Source organism: Pipistrellus hanaki (genome assembly GCF_964339955.1).
Source record: "Pipistrellus hanaki genome assembly, chromosome: 7".
Classification (NCBI taxonomy): domain Eukaryota; kingdom Metazoa; phylum Chordata; class Mammalia; order Chiroptera; family Vespertilionidae; genus Pipistrellus; species Pipistrellus hanaki.
The window spans coordinates 6,659,437-6,685,284 of NC_140509.1; the positions used below are offsets into that span (position 1 = coordinate 6,659,437).

The 25,848-nt window shown below is 38.7% G+C and overlaps 1 protein-coding gene across 2 annotated transcripts in view; it reads right to left on the minus strand.

Moving 5' to 3' along the window:
* The window catches only part of SRPK1 (SRSF protein kinase 1), a 77,192-nt gene that overhangs the window by 25,814 nt on the left and 25,530 nt on the right, over positions 1-25,848 (minus strand). For both annotated transcript variants that reach the window (XM_084890592.1, XM_084890593.1), the window contains exons 4-8: positions 24,668-24,776; positions 22,171-22,258; positions 21,086-21,173; positions 3,212-3,318; positions 1,468-1,633 (exon numbers count right to left, since the gene is read on the minus strand). In XM_084890592.1, the coding sequence (XP_084746718.1) occupies positions 1,468-1,633; positions 3,212-3,318; positions 21,086-21,173; positions 22,171-22,258; positions 24,668-24,776 (558 nt within the window). The remainder of the gene's footprint in view (positions 1-1,467; positions 1,634-3,211; positions 3,319-21,085; positions 21,174-22,170; positions 22,259-24,667; positions 24,777-25,848) is intronic.

Below are 25,848 nucleotides of genomic sequence, written 5' to 3' on the forward strand. Positions count from 1 at the left end.
GTTGGGCAAGAAATTTTTTTTTTGAGGTGTCCTAAATTAAATAGCAGGCTGGAGGGTGAAAGGAAAAGATGAGAGGTTAATCTCTTTAACGAATGCAGGACAAAACCAACAAAGATTGATAACATTCCTGAATGTATGCTGAAACTTTCAATTAACATTCGGAGCAAACAGCCTCACAGCTGACCACCAAGTGCCACTGCATCCTGCTTATGCAATGCATGATCTTTCCAGACTGTTGCACACAACCAATCTTAAAGAATAAACACTTCTTACTTCGTACCTAGACACCTATCCCAGAACTAGCCCTTTACCTATAACTAAATTCTTTCAAAACAAGTTACATCTTTCTTCCCCCTAAACTGTTTGTCTAAAAGAGCCACTGATCCCAGAAGGGTGGACATGCTGTCTTCGCCATGCTCCAGGACCCAGGCCTATTTCTGGCTAGCATGTGGCTCAATAAACTTTTCCTTTTAGGAAAACTTTTGGCTATGATTTAACAAAGCAAACTTTTTAATGCATGGGGGTCCATTGCTTAACTCCCCGTTGTTCAAGGCTCAACTGTACAATATATATATTGTATATATATACTTAAAATACACAGACTCTAGTATTCTTTTTCCAATAAGTAATACCGAGTGAAAAAAGTCTTTGGAAAACTGGGACTATTTTGTACACATAAGCACTTATTGTACCTTATTGTTAACTAGAGACCCGGTCCATGAAATTCGCAGTGTGTGTGTGTGTGTGTGTGTGTGTGTGTGCGCGCGCGCGCGCACGTGAGCACACACACACACACCCCTCTCCTCCAGCCCAGCCTGAGCCCTCTTGCAGTCCCAGAGCCCCGCAATTGATTGCTCTGCAGAGGGAGGCCCCACCCACCCACCACAGGCCCCGGCCGGTGGCCTGGGTCTCCCTCTGCAGAATGATCCATCATGGAGCCCCCTAATCCACATGTGTCAAACACAAGGCCCGCGGGCCAAATCCAGCCCGCCAGGCCTTGCAATGTGGCCCGCACCGCGCTGTCATCACTGCACTCCGCTGTCAGTTTATGACATTGTCAGTTTATGACTGTTCAGTAAACCATTCGGCCCGCGATTTAGGCTGGATTTTAGATTTTGGCCCCTTCTCTGATTGAGTTCGACACCCCTACCCTAATCCATCGCCCTGCAGAGGGTGGCCTGGGCTCTCCCACGCCCCCCCATGAATTGCCCCGCTAGCCTGGGCCTCCCTTTGCGGGGCAATCGTGGGGTGATGGCACCCCTTGCCCCCACCCCAAATAATTGCACCCGCCTTGGCTTGCCTGTGCCTGTCACAGCATGGTCTCCTGCTGTTATCCAATAGGTCAATTTGTATATTACACTTTTATTACTATAGATGAATGTGACTTACTTAACTGCCTAATAATAAAATAAAAATAGAAAATTGAATTAACTGCTAATGAGAGCAAAGTCCCCAAAACAAATCTACCTGCAGATCCGGAAGGTGGAGGAGCTCCGGACCGCTGCCATTCCGTGGCTTCTGCAGCCAGCCTCCGGATGTACTGCTCGTTCACTGACAACAAGATGTTTTCTGGCTTAATGTCAGTGTGGATGATCCGGCACTTGCTGTGTAAATAATCCAGACCCTGTAACACCTGTGTGGGAACAGAGCAGGAGACTTGCAAACAAATGAAGGAAGAAATCATAATAACTTAAAAAAAAATAAAAATGATGTGGTAGCTTTCCACAGAGAATAAGGTATTTTTTTAAAGCACAAAGATTAACTGTGAATTATGAATGAAGGCAAGAGCTTAACTTATTTATAATAAAGTTCTTTCAAGTTTTACAAAGCGAATTCTACTTGGAGATATTTTTAAGTACATTATAAAAACTGAGAAAAAAAATAGTACATATGCCCTTTAAATATTGAAATGTACTAGTAGGTGGTGAAAGAGATTTAGGTATCTTATAATTCAAATTCCTTGTTGATGAAGAACTTTTGCTGCCCAGTGTGGAGCTCTTTCCACCAAAATACACGCTGTAAAAAATTATTTGCCCTTTGATGGATTAATACTTTCTTGGCAGTAAACTACTTTACTGAACACTGAAAGGTATTTATAATACTAGGAGATGCCCACAGACCTGGACAGTGTGGCTCAGTTGCTTGAGCATCATCCCATGCACCAAAAGGCTGCCAGTTTGATTCCCTGTCAGAACACATGCCCAAGGTTGCCAGGTCAATTCCCAGTAGGGGGCGTGCAGGAGGCAGCTGATACATGTTTCTCAGTAGATGTTTCTCTCTCTCTCTAAGAAAAACCACAAAAAAAATCAATAAAAACATTTAAGAAAGTGCCCACGAACTATGTTACATAAGGAGATTGTAATGATTTGACCAGGCAACTCCTTTTTTGTTAATACTCACCTAAGGATATTTTTCCATTGATTTTCAGAAAGAGTGGAAAGGAGGGAGGGAAGGAAGGAGGGAGAGAAAGGGAAAGAGAGAGAGTAACATCAATGTGGAGAGACACATCGATCAGGTGCCTCTTGCACATGTCCAGACCAGGGCCAGAGATCAAACTGAGGTATGTGCCCTTGAATGGAATCAAACACGGGACCCTTCAGTCCGTGGGCTGACATTTTGTCTACTGAGCCAAACTGGCTAGGGCGACATAGCAATTCTTTATTACCATAGAATTAGTATTTGTAACCAGAATTTCTGAATAAGGGCTCCAAATTTCCAAAAACCAGGAACTGCACACAGATTCCACTCTAATAATTAATATAGAAATTTTTTGTTGTTGTTAATCCTCACCCAAGGATATTTTCCCATTGATTTTAGAGAATGGAAGGGGATGGGAGAGACAGATAGAGAAAAACATTGATTGGTTGTCTCCTGCAGGCACCCCAACCAGGACTGAGGATTGAGCCTGCAACCAAGGTGCATGCCCTTGACTGGACTAGAACCCAGGACCCTTTAGTCTGTGGACTGACGCTCTATCCACTGAGCCAACTGGCCAGGGCTATGGAAAATGAACTGGGGAGAAATGGTTTTGATAAAATGTTTAATAACAGAATAAATATAGTGAACCCTATGGATTGAATAAAACAATGTTAGCAATTTAAAAAGCCTACTTTTAAAAATAAAACCTCTATTGGAAATAGGAAACTCCTGACACTTTAAGAACATTAAAAAAAAAAAAAAATCACCACATAGAAAACACTAAGATACATACTTGCTGAATGATTTTTTTGACACAAGGCAGTGGAAGCCCTTGATAATTGGACTTGATGATCCACTTCAGCAGATGATGCCCCAAAACTTCAAACACCATGCAGATATCTAGAAGTTTATTAAGGAGGAAAAATGCATTCCAAGCCAATGAAATGTTACTGTATTATTCTTGCAGTATAAAAGATAAAAGAGCTCGACAAAAAATAAATAAATATAAAACCATCAATATTCTGAAACTCCAAAGGTTAATCAATGCTTTAGTTACTGAAAACACCCAAGAAATGGAAAATTCCAGGTCCACTTATCAACTATATATATGTGTGTGTGTGTGTGTGTGTGTGTGTGTGTGTGTATATATATATGTTTGGTTTTTTTTTTTGCTTTACCTAGAAGATAAAGTACCAAGACTTAACCCCTAAAATGCAAAAGTCAATATTTTAAATATCATAGGAAACTGACTTGCTTTATGCTCTGTAGTTTACAAATCTAGTCTCAGTTCCAGTGCCACCATGTTTTCTGTGTGTGTGAGCATCCTCATCATTGACACACAGAAGGAATACTGTCAGCCTGGTTGTATGCAGAGCACTGCAGTGATTTTAGTAGCAAGATGTTATCTTTTATCTCTAGAAGCTTCTACAAAATTTGGAAAATCAAAAACACACATAAGTAATAATGACCTAGTGCCCAAACTTTGTTTTAATTTTCCACTAAAGAAAACACTGGTTCCTTGAAGAAATGGCCAAATCCAGGATGAACCTGGACTATCTTGCTATGCGAACAGGAAAAATGTCAAGAATAAACAAATCAGGAGAAACCAAGACGGCGGCATAGATAAATATCTGAAATTGCTGCCTCACACGACCACTTCAAAACTACAATTAAAAGACAAAGCGGATATCATCCAAAACCACAGGAAGGCTGGCTGAGTGGAAATTCTACAACTAGAAGAAAAGAGAAAAGCACACTGAGACTCAGAGGAGGTGTGGAAGTAAAGTGCAGAGGTACGGAGGCACGAGAGCGGAAAGGGCCAGCAAATGAGGACATGGTTGTCTTTCTCAATCGGAAGGAAGACACAAGCTCCCGACTGCTCTGAACTCCAATTCCAGGTGAGACTCTGGGGACCCAGACTCATATGGGGAGAAACTGGACTGTCTGCATTGGGTGGAACTCGAGGGTGGCTTTCTTTCAGAGGTGCTTACAGCAATTACCGGGGGACACTAAGATATGGGGGCTTCTTAGGGCAGGGCTGAGGATCAGCCAATGCTGTTTACTCTGCCCTGTGGATTACCTGAGACCCCACCCCACCCAAGCTGTGTGCAAAGGCTTTTGCATATGAATGGCCTGGCCCTTTGCAATCTAAAATTACCTAATATACTGCAGCTGGGTCAGAGAGACCCAGAACATCCAAAACAGGGCCCAAGGCCCCACAGCAGCTGTGCACCTCCAATTCCCAAACAAAAGAGAGGAATCTGCAGATCTCTCCATAGATCCTGCTGGGTGGCCTAAGGCAGGCGCCAAATTAGCACCTCCTTAGAAATCCAAGAGCCAGTGTACCCAGTGGTCTGAGTGGGACCATCCAGATTACAGCTCCTCAGATCCACAGGGGGCAGACTCAGTGAGCACCAAAGCCCCACTGAAGCAAGTCTTGCCCAACAGGGTGTCTCCAGCACAGAAGTTCTCCCATTTTAAACACAACTGATCCTCACAGCCAATTGGCCTGGAGGTCAGTCAATTCCTCCCAATGATACCAACAGCAATCAAAGACTAACTACAACAAGATTGTGCACACAGCCCACAAAGGGGTGCACCAATAGAGTCCACCTCACGTAACTGGGGAGGATGAGCTACTGGGCCCGATAGGACACCTAGCACACAAAGCCACTCTTTCAACTCAGGGAAGCAGCCAAAATGCAGAAATAAAGAAACAGGTCACAAATGACAGAAATGGAGGAAAGCAAACTATTGGATATAGAGTTCAAACCCAGGTTATAAAGTTTTTCAAGAATTTTATAGAAATGCTGATAAATTTAGCGAGACCCTCAAGGTTATGAAAAAGGACTAATTAGAAATTAAGCATACAATGTCTGAAATGAATAATATACAGAGATCTAATAGCAGACTAGAGGATCCCAAGAATCAAGTCAAAGATTTGAAATACGAAGAAGCAAAAAACACCCAACCAGAAAAGCAAAAAGCAAGAAGAATTCAAATATATGAAGATAGTGTAAGGAACTTCTGGGACAACTTCAAGCATATCAATATCCAAATTATGGGGGTGCCAGAAGAAGAGAGCAAGATACTGAAAACCTATTTGAAAAAATGACAGAAAACTTCCCCCACCTGGTGAAAGAAATAGACATACCCTGTTTTCCCAAAAATAAGACAGTGTCTTATATTAATTTTTTCTCCCAAAGTTGTGGTAGGTCTTATTTTCAGGGATGTTTTATCTTTCCATGCGCTAGGTCTTATTTTTCGGGGAAACATGGTAGAAGTCCAGGAAGCACAGAGAAACCCAAACAAAAGGAATCCAAAGAGGACCACACCAAGACACATCATAATTAAAATGCTAAGGGCATACCTATGGATGAGGACAATGGGGGGTGGGGAAAGGGCAGAGGGTGGAGTGGGAACCTAGTGGAGGGGGGAAAAAATGAGGAACTTTTGTAATAATATGAACAATAAAGATTCATTTAAAAAATAAATAAATAAATAAATAAAATGCCAAGGGCAAAAAATAGAGAATCTTAAAAGCAACAAGATAAAAACAGTTAGTTACCTACAAGGGAGTACCCATACGATTATTGGCTGATTTCTCAATAGAAGCTATATAGGCCAGAAGGGAGTGGCAAGAAATATTCAAAGTGATGAACAGCAAGAACCTACAATCAATGAGAGCAAAGCTATCATTTAGAATTGAAGGTCAGCCAAAACCGTTTGGCTCAGTGGATAGAGTGTTGGCCTGCGGACTGAAGGGTCCTCCTGGGTTCGATTCCGGTCAAGGACATATACCTGGGTTGCGGGCACATCCCCAGTAGGGGATGTGCAAGCAGCAGCTAATGAATGATTCTCTCTCATTGATGTTTCTAACTCTCTATTTCCTCTCTCTTCCTCTCTGTGAAAAATCAATACAAATCTATTAAAAAAAAAAAAAAAAAAGAATTGAAGGTTAGATAAAGAGCTTCACAGATAAGAAAAAGCTAAAGGAGTTCATCATCACCAAACCATGATTATATGAAATGCTGAAGGGTATTCTTTAAGAAGACAATGAATAAGAAAAAGGTATATATAAAAATTATGAACAACAAAGTGACAACAAATACATATCTACAACTAGTGAATCTAAAAATCAAGTGAATAAAAAAATCTGATGAACAGAATAAACTGGTGAATGTAACAGAATCAGAGGCATAGAAAGGGAGTGGACTTAAAATTCTTGGGGGGAGAAGGGTGTAGGGGTGCGGAAAGAGACTGGACAAAAATCATACACCTATGGATGAGGACAGTGAGGGGAAGATGGTTTAAGGGCAGAGGGTGGGGTGGGAACCGGGTAAAGGGGAGCTATGGTGGGTAAAAGAGGAACTGCAATAATCTGAACAATAAAGATTTATTTTTAAAAAACTGGAAAAAAAAAGAATAAACAAATCAGCTTGAAGAAGATATCATTAACCAAAGTTGAGAATATCTTAATGAGTGAAGTTATGAATTAATTTATAAAAACAGAATGAGTCCAAATGAATATTATAATAAGTGTATATTGGGAGACAGGAAATATCTCTTTTAGAGAAAAAGTCAAGTAATAAACATACAAAGTATGACAGAAATAGAAAGCCACCATTTTACAATGACTGTAATAACTGATTCAGGTAAGAATGAATGAATACTAAAATTACTGAATGAAAAACTGTTGGGAAATCTGACACAATATCACCTTAAAGATTGTTTATTAATTATAAAAGGAAAAAGGTACTTTTAATCAGGGAAATCTGGAAAACACTGCCATAACCTACTGAGCACACTTATCACCGTCAATGATGAGGCACAAGTTCCCATCATTGTCCTCTGAGAAGAACAAAACATCATCCACTCGTACGCCTGACAAAAATGATTTAACCTCAATTTAACTATGAGGAAACAATTAGACAAATTCAAATTAAGGGACAAAACACTGGCCTGGGTTCTTTGGAAAAATAAATTAAAAAGTTAATGCCGTGAGAAGTATTCTAAATTGCAATAAGATACCATTCAAACTCACTAGAATGACTATAAAAAAAAGATTAACATAACCAAATGTGAAAATATGGAGCAATTAAAACTCTCATATTAAGTTAGTAGAAATGCAAAATAGTACTATAACTTTGGAAAACTGGTTGGAGTTAAATGTACAACTAGAAACTTCTGTTTTAGCCAAGGTGGAGTAACAGGAACTGGATTTACCCCCTTGCTTGAAATGACAACACAAAAACAGACAAAATACATAAAATAACAGATTTTCAGACCGTGGACATCAGGCAATGAAGTCGGTGATCTCTGAGAGAAGGTAAGTAAATGAGCTGAAGCCTACGGTTGTTCCATCTTACTGCCTCCAGATTTTTCCAGGAAGACCCCTTAAGGTAAACATATGGAGCTGAGTCTTGAGAGACTAAGGCAGCTATAGTCCAGAGAACAAGATACCAGAGGAGAGAGTTGCAGAAAAAGTGAAGCCTGGAGATTGTAGAGGGATCCCCTCAAATATTTAGCAGTGCATTAATCAGAATAGATAGATGAGGAAACTACTAGAGGCAGACAGGAAACACCTGGAAGGATCAGAGGAAATAGTGCCCAGCATTCCCTGGGGCACCAACAGTGTGTGCTCTCATTAAAAAGACTAGCATAATTCAGTCATACTCCTGGGCCAGAAATGAAACCTCACATACGTGGCCAATTAATTTATGACAGAATAGCCAAGATTATACAATGGAGAAAGGAAAGTCTCTTCAATACATGGTGTTGGGAAAACTGGACAGCCACATGCAAAGACCAATGAACACAAAATCAACTTAAAATAATTGAAACCTTACTTAAGACCTAAAACCATAAAACTCCTAGAAGAAAATATAGGGGATACCTCTTTGACATTGGTCTTGGCAAAGATTTTTTTTGGATTTGACATCAAAAGCAAAAATAAACACATGGGACTATATCTAACTAAAAATCTGCACATCAAAGGAAACCATCAACTAAATGCAAAAGCGATCAATGGAAGGGGAGAAAATATTTGCAAACCAGTATCAGATTAAGAGGACAATATCTAAAATATATAAGTTGTCCTGGCTGGGTAGCTCAGTTGCTTTAAGCATCGTTCCTATATGCCAAGGTTGCAGGTTCAATCACTGTCAGAGCACATACAAGAATCAACCAATTTGAATATATAAGTAAGTGGAAAAACAAATGGATGTTTCTCTCTCTCTCTCAACAAAATTTATATAACTCAATAGAAAAGAAACCAATCCAATTAAAAAATGAGCAGAGGGTCTGAACAGAAAAATTTTCAGATGAAAAAATGATGGCCAACAGGTACAATAATAAGGGAAATGCAAATCCAAAACACAATGAGACATTACCACACACTGTTATTATGAAAGAGATAAATGCTGATGAGCATGTGAAGCAAAGAGAACTCTTGTGCACTGTTGATGCAGCCACTATGGAAAATAACATGGAATTTCTTCAAAAAATTAAAACTAGAATTACCATATGATCTATTGTAGAAATTACATTTCTGATATTTATCTGAAGGAAAGGAAAACACCATGCCAGAGGTATCTGGAAGCCCATGTCATTGCAGCATTATTTACAACAGCCAAGACACAGTAAGCTAAAAGTTCACTGAGGGATGAACTGGATGAGTGGATAAAGAAGAGGTGGTACATATACACAATGGAATATTATTCAGCCATAAAAAAGAAGGAAATCTTGCCATTTGTGACAACATGAACAGGCCTTGAGGGCAATATGCTAAGTGGAAAGTGTCAGGCAGAGAGACAAATACTAGATTTCAATCATATGTGGAATCTAAAAAACAAAAACTCCCCAAATTTATAGATAAGAAGAACAGATTGATTGTTGCCAGAGGTGAGGGTAGAGGAAATAAGTGAAGGTGGTCAAAAGGTACGAACTTCTAGTTATAAGATGATACTGTTCTGCATATTATCATTATGTTGTATATCCAAAACTAATATAGTATTAAATATCATAGTCCAAGACTAAACACTGCTCTGGATCCATCTAACAAGTCATAAAAGTAAAATCTGAAAAAGATCAAACTATTTCCAAGTAAAATAATTGCTTCCCAGAACAAAGCTCAAGATTTATAGGAATAAAAAGTATTTGACAGACCCAGCCAGTTTGGCTCAATGGATAGTGTGTCAGCTTGCAGACTGAAGGGTCATGGGTTCGATTACAGCCAAGGAAATATGCCCACGTTGTGGGCTCAATCCCTAATAGGGGTGAACAGGAGGCAGCTGATCAATGGTTCTCTCTCATCATTGATGTTTTTATCTCTCCCTCTCCCTTCCTCTCTGAAATAAAAATACATTAAAAAAAAATAAAATAAAGAACTCTAACTGGTTTGGCTCAGTAGATAGAGTGTTGGGCTGTGTATTCAAAGGTCCAAGGTTCAACTCCGGTCACATACCCAGTGGGGGGTGTGCAGGAGGCAGCTGATCGATGTTTCTAGCTCTATCCCTCTCCCTTCCTCTCTGTAAAAAAAATCAATAAAATATATTAAAAAAAATTCAGGTAAAAAAAAAAATAAATAAATAAAAATCACAATGTCTCAAAGATTACCAGGCAGCAAACTGACCCAAAACTGTAACAGCAATCAGGATTAATAGACAAGAACATTAAAAAAATGATAACTATATTCTATATATTTAAAAGCGCAGAAATCCTATGTAATAAGAGCAATATGCAAATTGACCATACCTCCACTACACCCACAAGACATGCCTACCAGCCAATTAGAGTGAGTATGCAAATTAACATCAACCATGATGGCTGCGGCCACAGAGAGCAGGAGGGAGGCTTGGGTTTCTCTGGCAATGGAAGAAGCCAAGCTTTCCGCCTGCCCTAGCCAGTGCAGCCTCCACTCAAGGCTACAAAGTTTCAATTACATTAGGTAAACAAATCCAAACAGAAATGGCGGCAGCCAGGGAGCAAGCAGGAGGTTTGGCTCCACTCCAGGCTACAAAGATTCAACTGTAGAAGGTAAATAAATTCCAGATACCAGGGCCTCTGCTTGGGTCGCCAAAGGGTGTGGCTCATCTGCAAACCACCACATGCCCCTGGATCAGGCCACCCCACGCCCCAAGGGAACCCCACCCTGATCCGAAACAGCCTTCAGGGCAAACCAGCTGGCCCCCACCAGGCCTCTATCCTATCTAATAAGAGTAATATGCAGATTGACCCTCACTCCAATACACAATATGGCTATGCCCATGTGGTCAAAGATCTTGTCCTTATGTGGACACAAGATGGCCAGCAGGGGAGGGCAACTGGGAGGGACCAGGCCTGCAAGGGAGGGCAGTTGTGGGTCATCAACCCTGCAGGGGAGGACAGTTACGGGTGACCAGGCCAGCAGAGGAGGAAAGTTGGGAGCAAACAGGCTGGCAGGAGAGCAGTTAGACATCAATCATGCTGGCATGGGAATGGTTAGGGGGTGATCAGGCTGACAGGCAGAAGTGGTTAGGTGCAATCAGGAAGGCAGGCAGGTGAGCAGTTGGGAGCCAGCAGTCCTGGATTGTGAGGAATGTCAACTGCCCATTTAGGCCAGGGCAGTCGGACATCCCTCGAGGGGGTCCCAGATCAGAGAGGGTGCAGGCTTGGCTGAGGGACTCCCCTACTCCCCCCCCACGAATTTCATGTGCCAGGCCTCTAGTAGAAGATATAAAAGGGAGACCCAAATAGAACTTTTGAGATGAAAACATGCTGGATGGAATAAATGGCAGATAAGGCACTGCCGAATAAGATTAGTAAACTTGAAGGCATAGCAAAAGGAACTACTACGCAAAGTGAAAAACAGAAAAAAATACAAACCAAGCAACACCCACAGCGTAAGCTGCAGGGGTAACTTGAAGTGACCCCCTCACCCCCCCTCCCCCAAAAAAGGGAAGGAAAACAAATGAAGGTTTTGCTATTTACAACAGATTAAAAAAACAAAACAAAACAAAACAAACCTATAAAAATAACAGCAGTGATCAACCCACTATCAAAATACATTCCTAGTGCTGAGATTCTATTTGCCATTTCCCACTATAAAAGGAGTTGGGCTTAGAAAAATGGGTGGTTCCAGATTTGGACAAGAAATGTACAAAATAAATCTGAAACATCTTGATGTGACAAATTATAAAAAACTGTCAAGGTATTATGTGAATTCTGATTCAAATAAGAAAAAGAAAAAATAAGACATGTAGAGAGACTGAAACATTCACTGATACCGGATTACAAATAAATTGGTCCCAATTTATTAAATAATATTTTTTATTGATTTCAGATATGAAGGGAGAGAGAGAGATAGAAACATCAAGAGAGAATGATTGATTGGCTGCCTCCTGCATGCCCCTCTACTGGGGATTGAGCCCACAATCCATACACATGCCCTGACTGGAAATCAAACTGTGACCTGGTTCATGGGTCAATGCCCAATTATTTTTAGGTATAATAATTGTGTTAAAGTTGTATTTTAAGAGTCCTTGTCTTTTGGACATACCGGTATATTCTAAAAACAATTATGGATGAAAGAATATATCTAATATTGGTCACAAAATTATCAGGAGGTAGAGATTTTGCCAACCACTGACTAGATTAAATGTTACCATGTAATTGGAAGCTGTGAGGATTAGGCAATTGTGGCATATTATATGCAAACAGGTAAAGAGTAGTATATGACAGTGGTGGGCAAATTCATTAGTCAACAGAGTGGCAAACCACGGCTTGTGAGCTGAAGTTTGCTGACTATTGTTCTAGACAAAAAAGAAAAAAATCAACAAGGAAGCAGTGGCCCTAAATGACAAACTCTGGTAAAACTCTGCTATGAAACTATCTGGGTCTGGGCTTTTGTTTGTTGGGAGATCACATGGATTTATTGACATTTACTGAACATTTCACCATAAAGCTGCAGAATATACATGCTTCTCAAGAGCACAAAGGACATTTTCAAAGATAAACCACATGTTAGGACACAAACTAAATCTATCAAAGTTTACAAAGACTGAAATCATATCAAGCATCTTTTTGTATCACAATGGCATGATACTAAACATCAACTACAATAAAAATACCCCAAAACATTCAAACACATGGAGGCTAAAAAACATGTTATTAAATAATGACTGGGTTACCAATGAGATCAAATAAGAAATAAAAAAACTTCCTGGAAACAAATGAAAATGAACACCAAACAACCCGAAGTCTATAGGACACAACCAAAGAGGTATTGGGAGGGAAGTTAGAAGCCTATCTCAAGAAACAAAAAAATTTTCTAAAAAACTATTTAAACTTACAACTTAAAGAGTTAGAAAAAGAACAATAGAAAACCACAGAGTAAGTAGAAGGGAGAAAATAATAAAGTTCAGAGTGGAAATAAATGACAGAGAGACTAAAGAAACAATTATAGAGATCAATGAATCTCTATAAAAAGCTGTTTTTTTGAAAAGTTAAACAAGATTAACGAACCTTTAGCAAGACTCATCAAAAAACAAAGAGAGAGGATCCAAATAAATAAAATGCAAGAGGTGAAGTAACAACAGAAATACAGAGGTTCGTAAATAAGTAAAAACCTGTAAAAACTATATGCAAACAAGCTGGACAACCTGGATGAAATGGACAAATTTTTATAAAAATATGATTTTCTAAAACTCAGTCAGGAAGAATCAGAAAACCTGAATAGGTGGTAACAACCAATGACACTGAAGCAATTTAATAAAAAGAACTCCCAACCCATCCAGTGTGGCTCAGCCCATGCACTACGAGACTGCCACTTTGATTTCTGGTCAGGGCACGTGCCTGCATTGCAGGCTCAGTCCCCAGTGGGCAGCATGCAGGAGGCAGCCAATCCGTAATTCTCACGCCATCAATGTTTCTATCTCTTTTTCTCCTTTCCTCTCTCTATAAAAAAGAAACAAAAATTAATAAAACTCCACAAAAAACTCTCCATAATTAAAACCCCCCACAAAAACTCCCACCAAACAATAGTCCAGGCCTAGTTGGCTTCATAGAAGAGTTCTACCAAATATTCAAAGAACACCTGTCCTCACCAAACTATTCCAAAAAATCCAAGAGGAAGGAACACATTAAATCTTTTTATGAGGCAAGAATTATCCTAATTCCAAAACCAGATAAAGAAAACACTATAAAGAGAGAGAATTACAGCCCAATATTCCTGATATTCCTGATGAACAAACATAGATGCTAAAATCCTCAACAAAATATTAGCGAATCGGATCCAGCAATATATGAAAACAAGCATATACCATGACCAAGTAGGATTTACTCCAGGGATACAAGACTGATACAATATTCACAAATGAATAATTGTGATGCATCACATAAGCAAATTGAAAGACAAACATCACATGATCATATCAATAGAACAGAAAAAAACACTCCACAGAATCAAACACACATTAAAAAAAATAATTTAAAAAAATTTTATTTCAGAGAGAGGACAGGAAAGGGAGAGAGAAAAAAACAACACATCAATGATGAAAGAATCATTGATCAGCTGCCTCCTGCATGCCGCTCACTGAGCCTGCAATTGAGCCTGCAATCTGGGCATGTGCCCTGAACTCTTGCTTCATAGTTTGAAGTTCATCTACTGAGCCATACCAGCTTGGCCCAACACACATTTTTTGATAAAAACTCTCTACGAAGTGGGAACAGAGGGATCATACTTCCAACACAATAAAGGCCACATATGACAAACCTATGGTCAATATCATACTCAATGGGCAAAAACTACAAGCATTTCCCCTAAGAACAGGAACAAGGCAGGGTTGCTTGCTTTCACCATTCTTCTTCACACTAGTGCCCTGCACGGATTCATGCACATTGAAAGGAAATCAGAAGAAATATTTTAGTATTACTATTCGCCCTTTCTCTATAATAGAAGTGTCAACCAAATTCACAATTGACAATGACAGATTGAAATACACGTGTGCAATTGGCGCCTACAAGAGCTTTATATATATATAGATATATAGATAGAAACTTGCTTACTTAGACCTGTTTTCTATTTTTAATTTTTTTATTAAATTATTATTTGTGTACATATTCTAACATTGCCCCAGACTCCCATACATACCCTCCCTCCCCAGAGTTTTGTGACCATTGGTTGTACTTATATGCATGTATACAAGTCCTTCGGTTGATCTCTTATCTCCCCCAGATCTCCCTACCCTCCCTGCTGTAATTTGACAGTCTGCTTGTTGCTTTACTGTCTCTATATCTATCTTTTGGTTCATCAGTTTATAATGTTCTTTATTATCCATAAATGAGTGAGGTCATGTGGTATTTCTCTTTCATTGATTGGCTTATTTCATTCAGCATGGTGTTCTCCAATTCTATCCAGGTTGCTGCAAATGATGAGAATTCCTTCTTTTTTATGGCAGCATAGTATTCCATTTGTGCAGATGTACCATAGTTTTTGATCCAATCATCTGCTGACAGGCACCTAGGCTGTTTCCAGATTCTAGCTATTGTAGATTGTGCTGCTATGAACATAGGGGTGCATATATCCTCTCTGATTGGTGTTTCTAGTTTCTTGGGATATATTCCTAGGAGTGGGATTACTGGGTCAAATGGGAGTTCCATTTTCAGTTTTTTGAGGAAACTCCATACTATTCTCCACAGTGGTTGCACCAGTCTGCATTCCCACCAGCAGTGCACAAGGGTTCCTTTTTCTCCACAACCTCACCAACACTTGTCATTTGTTGATTTGTTGATGTTGGCTATTCTGACAGATGTGAGATGGTACCGCATTGTTGTTTTGATTTGCATCTCTCTGATAATTACTGACTTTGAGCATGTTTTCATGTGCCTTCCTTCTGTCTTCTTTTGAAAATATTCTATTTAGGTCCATTGCCCATTTTTTAAATTGGATCATTCATTTTCCTTTTATTTAGTTGTATAAGCTTTTTTCTAATTTAGCTAAACTTTTTCCAGCCTAGTGAAGCACTCCAACTTCTCTTTCAGGTAATTGTCAACAACACAGCAGTAAATATCACCATGAAGTAGATTATTATTGTAAATCAACCTGAGAGAAATAAGTGTAAAATATTTAACTGTAGCAGTGTTGGACTATATTCTGCACAGTGAGAAAACCTTAAATTATTTTTAAGGTCCACCATTTCTCAATTCTTTTCGGTTGGGTCAAGTGTCTAAACTTTCTAAATCTCTGTTTTCTGGCTAATGTAAAGAAAATAGGATTCTACCAATTCTCCTATCTATCTATACCCAAAAACCAATGGCATTTTTATACACCAATAATGAACTCTCAGAAACTAAAAAAAACAATGTCATTTACCATTTCAACAAAAATAATAAGATACTTAGGAATAAATGTTACAAGGAGGTAAAAGACCTGTCCTTGAAAAACTACAAAATGTTGATAAAAGAGATAGAAGTAGATATAAACAAGGGGAAGAATATACCATAGTCATGGATTGGTAGAATTAACATAATGAAAATGTACATACTACCCAAAGCAATCTATAGATTAAATAAAATCCCTATTAAAACACCAATGGCATATTTCATAGATCTATAACAAATACTCCAAAAATTTATATGGAATAAAAAAAGAACCCAAATAGCTGCAGCAATTTTGAGAAAGAATAACAAAGTTAGAGGGATCATAGTACAGGTTTCATCAAACTATACCACAAAGCTACTGTAATCTAAATAGCCTGGTACTGGCACAAGAACAAGCATATAAATCAATAGAACAGATCAGAAAAATCCAGAAATAAACTTAAGCCATTACACTCAATTAATATTTGACAAAGTTGCCGAAACCAGTTGGCTCAGTGAATAGAGCGTCGGTCTGCGGACTGAAGGGTCCCAGGTTCGATTCCAGACAAGGGCATGTACATTGGTTACGGGCACATCCCTAGTAGGGGATGTGCAGGAGGCAGCTGGGCAGTGTTTCTCTCTCATCAATGTTTCTAGCTTTCTATCCCTCTTCCTTCTTATCTGTGGAAAATCAATAAAATATATTTATTTATACACACACACACACACACACACACACACACACACACATTTGCCAAAGGAGGCAAGAGCATACAATGGAGTAAAGACAATCTCCTATTGCATTGGACAGGTAAATGCCAAAAAATGAAACTAGATCATTAACTTACAACATACACAAGAACTCAAAATGCCTAACAGACTTAAATCTAAGTTGTAAAACCACAGGCAGCACAATATCAGACATCTCACATAGCATTTTCTATGGAGAGGGCAAAAGAAAGGAAAAAATAAATAGGACTTCTCAAACTAAAATGCTTCCGTAACCAGCATCAAAATAAAAAGGAAATTCACTGTATGGGAGAGCATATTTGCCAATGAAACACCTGGTAAGGAGTTAATTTCCAAAATTCATAAAGTATTCATACAACTCAACAAAAGACAAATAATTCAATTAAAAAATGAACAAGGGACCTAAATAGACATTTCTCTATACAAATGGCCAAGAGACATGACAATGTTACTAATCATCAGAGATGCAAATTACTAGTAAAATGACAATGAGGTACCACCTCACACATGCCAGAATGGTTATTAGCAATAAATCAACAGCCCTAACCAGTTTGGCTCAGTGGATAGAGAGCTGGCCTGTGAACTGGAATGTCCCAAGTTTGAGTCCGGTCAAGGGCATGTACCTTGGTTGCGGGCACATCCCCGTGGAAGGTGTGAAGGAGGGAGCCGATCAATGTTTCTAACTCTCTATCGCTCTCCCTTCCTCTCTGTAAAAATAATCAATAAAATATATTTAAAAAAAATAAAATAAATAAACCAACAAGTGCTGGTGAGGATGTGGAGAAAAAGGAACCCTAGTACACTGTTGGTGGGAATACAGACTGGTACAACCACTATGGAGTTTCTTTATAGAGTTTATAGAGTTTCTTAAAAAAAATTAAAAATGGAACTGCCATTTGACCCAGTAATCCCACTTCTAGGAATATATTCGAAGAATCCGAAGCATCAATCAGAAAGAATATATGAACCTCTATGTTCATAGCAGTGTTATATACAACTAGAGGCATGGTGCACTAATTCATGCATCAGTGGGGTCCCTTGACCTGGCCTGCAGGATTGGGCAGAAACTGGCTCTCTGACACCCGCCCTGGGGTCCTAGATTGCGAGAGGGCTCAGCCAGCAAAGGGACCCCACCGGTGGATGACAGGAGCCGGGGAGGGATGTAGGAGGGCACCAGGGTGTGTCTGGCCCACCTCACTCAGTCCCCAATTGGCTGGACCCCAGCAGCAAGGTAACCTACCAGTTGGAGCAGCTGCCCTTTGTGGTCAGTACACATCACAGCAATTGGTTGAGCGGCCTTAGCATATCATTAGCATATTACATTTTGATTGAACAGACCAGGCTAGCTAAGGTCTGGAAACAGCCCAAATGTCCATCAGTAACTGAGCGGATAAAGAATTTGTGATACAATTACACAATGGAATACTATGCAGTTATAAAAAAGAAGAACCTCTTACCCTTTGAAACAATATGGAGGGACCTGGAGAGTATTGTGCTAAGAGAAATAAGCCAGTCAGAGAAAGACAAATATCACATGATTTCACTTACATGTGGAATCTAACGAACAACATAAACTAACCAACAAAATAGACTCAAGAGATAGAAGCATGCAACAGACTGATAATTCTCAGAGGAGAGCCTGTGAAGAAATTAACTAAAGAATTTATATGCATATATACATAACCCATGGACACAAACAATAGTATGGTAAAGGTCTGGTGAGGGTGCTGGAGTGGGGAGGTAGGAGTTTAAAGGGGTAAAGAGGAAGACACTGGTAATTCTTTCAACAATAAAGATACAGATACAGAAAATGCAGGGAACAGAATTTTTAAAAATATATATATTTTATTGATTTTTTACAGAGAGAGGGATAGAAACAGAGAGAGTTAGAGACATCAATGAGAGAGAATCATCGATCAGCTGCCTCTTGCACACCCCCCACTGGGGATGTGCCCACAACCAAGGTACATGCCCTTGACCGGAATCGAACCTGGGACCTTTCAGTCCACAGGCCGACGATCTATCCACTGAGCCAAACCGGTTTCGGCGGGAACAGAATTTTTATTTGCTTATATTCTTAGTTTTCAATCTTAATTTTTATTTATTGAAAGCAGCACTGCAATTTGGCAACAATGTTGTTTTAATTTGTAAGGAGTGATATGAAACTGACCAAATACTTGGTAGCTTAGAAAACAAAAATAATTGGATAAAATATCAAAAAGATATATGAAAAAACATTTTTGAGGAAGATGGTGTAAAGTAGAGGTGTCGAACTCAATCAGAGAAGGGGCCAAAATCTAAAATCCAGCCTAAATCGCGGGCCGAATGGTTTACTGAACAGTCATAAACTGACAATGTCATAAACTGACAGCGGAGTGCAGTGATGACAGCGCGGTGCGGGCCACCTTGCAAGGCCTGGCGGGCTGGATTTGGCCCGCGGGCCTTGTGTTTGACACATGTGGTGTAAAGAAAAACAAAAGAATATTAAATGAAGTAAGAGCCACATTTAGTGTGCATTCTGAACAAGAGGAGCTAGCAAAATACGTACTAGGGGGAAAAAAGTATCCTAAAGATATAGATCACATAGATGGCCAAAAATGATACTCACTGGCTAGTGTCCATATTATGTACAGACCAGCTGTTCCTTCTTAGTCATTCCTCTCACTACCCATAGAAGTAGAATGAACCAATTGATACTGAAGTCTACATAACTAACTTTCTAGGTCAGGACTCTTTATATTTCAACTAGAGGCCTGATGCACAAATTTGTGCATGGGTGGGGTCTCTCTGCCTGGCTGGAGATCAGGGCTAACGGGGGAAGGGGGCCGGCTGGCCAGGAGGGAGGAACCGTGGGAGTTTGGCTTTGGGTGTGCACTGACCACGGGTGTGTGTGTGTGTGTGTGTGTGTGTGTGTGTGTGGTGGTGGTGGAAGGGGCAGCTCCTGGGATAAGCGTCTTCTCCTGATGGTCAGCGTGCATCATAGCAACCAGTTGACCAGTTGCTTAGGCTTTTATATAAATAGAATATATAGATATGAGAAAGGCTACTACTCCACGGAAAAAAGCAGTATACAAAAAGAAAGGCAGATGTATAATTTCATGAAATATGTCTGCGCAGTGAAAAGAGATGAGGGGCAGGAGACTAACCCATTAATCCTTTACTCAATGCTCTGAGTTTTATCCTTTTCAATCTTTAGCAGCAGATAATCAGTAGCCAAGAAAGCCAAGTAGGAGGAAGTGCAGAGGGAAATGGCTAAGGACAAAGAAAGAAATGAATAAAATGGGGACTAAAGGAATAGAAGCTACAGAGAAACCACCTGGTAAGTTTTGAAAATACCTTGGAATTTGAAATTCAAATCAGTATACTAAGATATTTCAATAATTTTCAAAAAGTCTTCTAGCTTTGGGTCAAATAAAGTCAATCAGCATAACTAAGGAGAGAATATTATTAGAATATGTCCATAGTTTTATTTGTAACATTCCCAAATTAGTAGAGAAATCTGGTACAAGACAATATCAAATAATAAGGAAACAATTAATGGCCATCATGAGATCCTGTGTATGTTTTTATTTCTTGGTTAGCCTTCCTACTAATTTGAAAACACACATACACAGTAAGCCAACTAAAAAGTGACCACAATGGACCCAAATACTGTTTTAAAATGGGATGATTCTTACAAAGGGAGCAGGAATATAATTTTTACTCAAAGAAATAACTCACAACTAACTACAGAATGACAGATAAAATATTTCCACATCACCTGTTCTCTCTGCTTTCTCATCTTTTTTTTTTGCATCTCTGTTCAAACCTCTTACCATAGTTCACATGAAACTACAAAGCCATACGTAGTCTATCTCCTTAAAAAAAGATCATCACTTGCAATTAAGAATGTTAAGAGAAGTTGAACATATAGGGGAAAGAGAATGATATGTAAAATGTCTTTTCTTTACATTTTTAAGTAGCTTATAAATAGGCAGTTTTAGATTCTCCAATCCGAGACACTATCATTCTGAAAAAATCTGATAGGCCTTTACTAACAAAGCTGTTACAACAACCTTTCAATTAGTTCACTGCATGTCACTCGGAAATTAACTCTTAAAGAAAATCAGCTGAGCTTCCTCCCAACTATAAAGTTCTAAGAATCCAGATAAAATCATAAAACAAGTCAGTTTTTTTCATTGATAGTATGTAAACAATCACGTTTAGATTCTAAACATTAAACTACACTCACCACCTCTTCAATGTTTACCCAGAATTTATCATGAAAAATTACTTTCATTAAAATTTCTGAACTGATAAAAATCATAGGACCTCCTCTTAATAATACAAGGTTATTTTCTAAAAAGGTTATTTTCACTTTGGCTTAATTGGGCTGAAAAAGGGGAAAGCCTAAAATAATACCCTGAAATATCCTAATATATAGAGACAGATATGTGGTCAGAAATATATAATAAAAGAAAGTAATTTTATTTTAGTTTGCCTTCAGAAAAGAGACCGATGCTATTTATACAAATCTGGTTCCTTTTTTGGGATAAAGTTAATTTATGATTTATTTTTCAATAGGTTTTAAAAAGGATACGTGTTCCGTTAACTCCTGATATTTTAAAGTCATCTAGCAGTTGAACAACCATTTCTTTATTTGGATCATTAGGGTCTGAATTTCGCACCTATATGGGGAAGACAGTATTTAGTAAAACAGGAAAGCACTGAAATAAGCCAAATGGCTACCTGCAGCAAATAAAACAAAAGATTAAGCACTCCAAGAAACAGCAAATTTATGAGAAAAACATTAAAATTTTAATAGCTAAAATAAAGAACTTAATTCACAAAAGGAAATGCATCCAAAAAAAGTTATTACACTAAATCAACCATTTTTCTACTCAAAGTACAATTCCAAAATTAACTGTTGGTAACCAGGCTACGAGCAATTAAGCTTTGGCAGGATGCAAATCTACCACAGCACAAACCACATTGTTTATTCAAGCTGATATTTTTGTTCAAAGAAAAACTTTCTGAATGAAGGAAGCAATACAGTAAGTTACTTTTGGGTACAAACCTCCTTCTTTTGTCACAGATTGATTCTTTGAAAAGTACTTCCTGGTCTAACATTGTCATCTTAGAAATGAAACATTTAAAGTTCAGAATAAGAAAATGATGAGTTGGAGGATATATTGGGATACAGCTGATCCTAAGGCCTAGGTTTTCTGACTTTAAACTCCTTCTACTACATTGAAATTTTCTAATAAAACGGAAAGCAAATTTTTGCTAAATGTACTTGTTTCCAAGAGTAAAGGAATTAATACAATGTTTATTTTTTATAATATCTAAAAACTTAAAAACAGGTATTTAATTATTAGCAGAACTTTCCTTTTAACCATAGTAGGAAAGAAAAACATTCTTTGTGCTGACACATAAAACATGTTCAATAAACATTTTTATTTGAAAGATTTTTTCGATGTGAATGAGGGCATGAGAGCATATTCCATCAGTTCCCTACGACATGCACAGAATGTATAAATATTGTTGTCTTCCTCTACTTCTTTAAAGATACTGAAACTTTATAGTAAATATTAGCCAGGCTAAAGAATTTCCACTTTGTATGTCTTAATTCAATAAAACTTTATTTAATACTTCGCAGTTCACATATGCTCTAATAATACTCACTGATTTCAGCAACCGGATTTCATCTAGTGCTGTTTCAGTATAATGTTCAGCACTTTTAACTACTTTCATGGCTACAAACTTCTTTCCCCTGAGAAACAAACAGACAGTTAGGACTAAATGTCCTCCCTTACTTTAGGAAGCTAAGATTTCTATATAATGGGAGGCAGTGACAAAAATACAAATATTGATTTCACTGTTTCCTTGTACTCAAACACAGAGATCATTTGTACCCAGCAATTAACTGGCCAGGTTTAATTTATAGAAAGAAAATCTGTTCTTGGGTAATAGCAGTAACTCAACATTTTTTCTAAGTTAAAATCTATCTTCTTAATGTCTTCCTGAAACCAAGGAAAACCATAAAAAAAGAGGATGGATAAGGGGAGGAATCCCACTAAATCTGAAGTATCTAGTCTACCTGGCAAAAGATAAAGGGTTAAAAGCTACAGTACTTTCCTATAAGAAGCCAGAAGAAAAAAATAGGGTGAAAATAAACTAAGAAAAAAAAAGGTACATAGATAGCAATTATTGTTCTCATTAGAGATTAGGTGGTACACTTTTAGGTAAACACCCCATGATAATTGATTTTTATGTAGAGAATAGTTTTAGACTGTATGAGCAAATCTGTTACCAAAAGAAAATAAAAGAAAATGTCATAGGTTTTAGGGCAGGGGTAAAAAATGTCCAACCTGTGGGCCATTATTTGGTGTGTCCCAGCCAAAGCATTAGGGGTGATTTAATGAAATGTTTGACAAAAATAGCAGGCTAATTTTTAAGGTGATAATTTTGTATGGCTTGAAAATGATGTGATAAATACATAAATGGCTCTAGGCAGAAAAAAAGGGCATCGATTTTCAACTGGTATGCTGCAAGATCTTTTAAAACATGCAATACTTAACTATTTAGTCAGGGGCACTGACCTCTTTCCTCTTAGACTATAACATTAAAAAATGGACAATAGCTGTCCAATGTAAAAGCCCTGTCTTGAACCATAAGTCATATAACAGAGTTGCATCTTATTGGTCATGTCACATAATAAGGTTGCATCTGATTGGTTACTTCTTGGTACCAGAAATTTTTATATATAAGTACTAGAGGCCCGGGGCATAAAATTTGTGCATGGGTGAGGGTTGTGTGCCCAGCCTACACCCTCTCCAATCTGGGATCCCTCTCACAATCCAGGACTACTGGCTCTTAACTGCTTCTTCCTGCCAGCCTGATCACCCCTAACCACTCCCTTGCCAGCCTGATCGACGCCTAACTGCTACCCTACTGGCCCGATTGCCCCCAACTGCCCACCCCTAACAGCCCTCACTTGCCAGCCTGGTCACCCCTAACTGCCTTCTCCTGTCGGCCTGATTGCCCCCAAAACTGTCCTTCCCTGCAGGCCTGGTCACCCCCAATTGCCCTCCCCTGCTGGCCTGGTCACCCCTAACTTCCCTCCCTTGCCAGCCTGGTCCCCCCAGTTGCCCTCCCCTGCAAGCCTGGTTTCCCCCAAAACTGTCCTTCCCTGCAGGCCTGGTCACCCCCAATTGCCCTCCCCTGCTGGCCTGGTCACCCCTAACAGCCCTCACTTGCCAGCCTGGTCACCCCTAACTGCCTTCTCCTGTCGGCCTGATTGCCGCCAAAACTGTCCTTCCCTGAAGGCCTGGCCATCCTCAACTACCCTCCTCTGCTGGCCCGGTCACCCCTAACTGCCCTCCCCTGCAGGCCTGATCGCTCCCAACTGTGTGCCTCCCCCCCCCCCCCGCTGGCCATCTTCTGGTGACCATCTTGTGTGTTGGAGTGATGGTCAATTTGCATATTATCTCTTTATTATATAGGATAGCACCTGGTTGTTTGTTTTTTTTTATTAACACATTTTATGATTTTATTTTTTTGTTAATCCTCACCTGAGGATATTTTTCCATTAATTTTTTAGAGAGAGTGGAAAGGAGTGGGAGAGAAGAGATACATGGATGTATCTCATCCATGTGAGAGAGATACATCAACCAGTTACCTCCCACAAGTGCCCTGACCAGGGTTGAGGATCAAGTTTGCAACTAAGATATGTGCGCTTAATTGGAATTGAACCTGGGACCCTTCAGTCCATGGGCCAACACTATCAACTGAGCAAAACTGGCCAGGACTAGGCACCTGATTTTTAAAAAGTTATTTTGGAGCAAAAGGGTAGGTAATAACTACTATTATATGTCTTTTTGTAAATCAATTTAACTTAATCTGGTGAGAAAAACTACAAATTTACATACCTTACTTTTAGTAATAGTTGCAATTCTTTGAATTTGGGAGTTCTAAGTGCCTTTTGACACTAATTTAAATAATCTTTTGTCTCTAAGGCCTTTTTCACCAGAGGAAAGTCATTTGCCCAAGAACACAAAGATTATCAACAATAAAATTCTGATCAAGAAATCAGAGTAAACTGAAGGTGGATCAGCTCTGGAACATCAGACACACTTAGCTAGCACCTCACTAATTCTTTCGCAGGACCACTAAGACTTACTGAATATCCCAGGATAACCACACTGTTGAAAAGTGTCCCCAGCCCAACTTTCGGATCACATGATATCTCCCATTGAATAGATCTCCGATTTTCACAAGATGGTAACCTCCTGGAAGAAATAACAGGAGGGAAACGTGCACTTAAGTAGTATGAAAAGGTATCTTATATATCCCATTTTCAACATCTATATACCTTTTATCAAATAAAAATGGTTTCTTCAATGCTATCAATTCAACAAGAAAAATTTAACCCTTTGCACTCCGAACCATTCTGGACATTGGCTACCAGCTACTCGACGCTACTTTGCGGCGGAAACTCAATTCCCCGTAATCACTAATAAACTGCAATGTCCTGAGAGGGGACAGCGGAGTGCAAAGGGTTAAGTCAATTCAGCCATACAGTATCATTGAGCTCACGTTACAAAAAAAAAAAAAAAAAAAAAAAAAAATTTTAGAGAATAAAATTAATGATTTAGAACAGAGGTTCCCAAACTTGTTTGTGCTGTAGACCCCTTGCCATGTTTTTCGGTTTTGGGTAGACCCCCTACTTACCTGATATTGATTTTTTTGTAAATTTCTAACTGTAGTGAAGTTTAGTGTTAAAAACTTGAAATAAAAACACATGTTAAGTTTTATACATTTATTTATTGAATTTAAATTAAAACTACTCAAAATAAAATTTTGTATCTGTTATATAAAATATACGTAACATAAAATTTAATAAAAAATAATGTACCTACTTTTCTCCGGCATTCTCAAACAAAATAACACTGATTCACTATAATTTGTATGATAAACTACCAGTTTATATTTTTTTAAATGTTTTCTCAGCACTTTCCTATTCAAGATTCAGGAAACGAATGAACGTATTTTTCTTACATTCATATTTATAGAGTGACGAATTGAACAAGCCGGTGCAAGTTCGCGAAGCTTTGAGACAAAAATTGGCAAGAATGTTTACTGCGCGTATGCTTGTAACAAGATGATACTGGTATATCATTATGTGCAGGTTTTTATCCTACAACTTACACAATTTTATAAACATATATAATAAATTTTTTACTTCATAGGTACTTTTATAAATAATTTATGTTTTTATATTATAAGATAATATGATGTAAGTAAATAGGTACTATCAGTGTATGTTGAGATCCACTATAGCGGACCCCTATTTTCATTTCA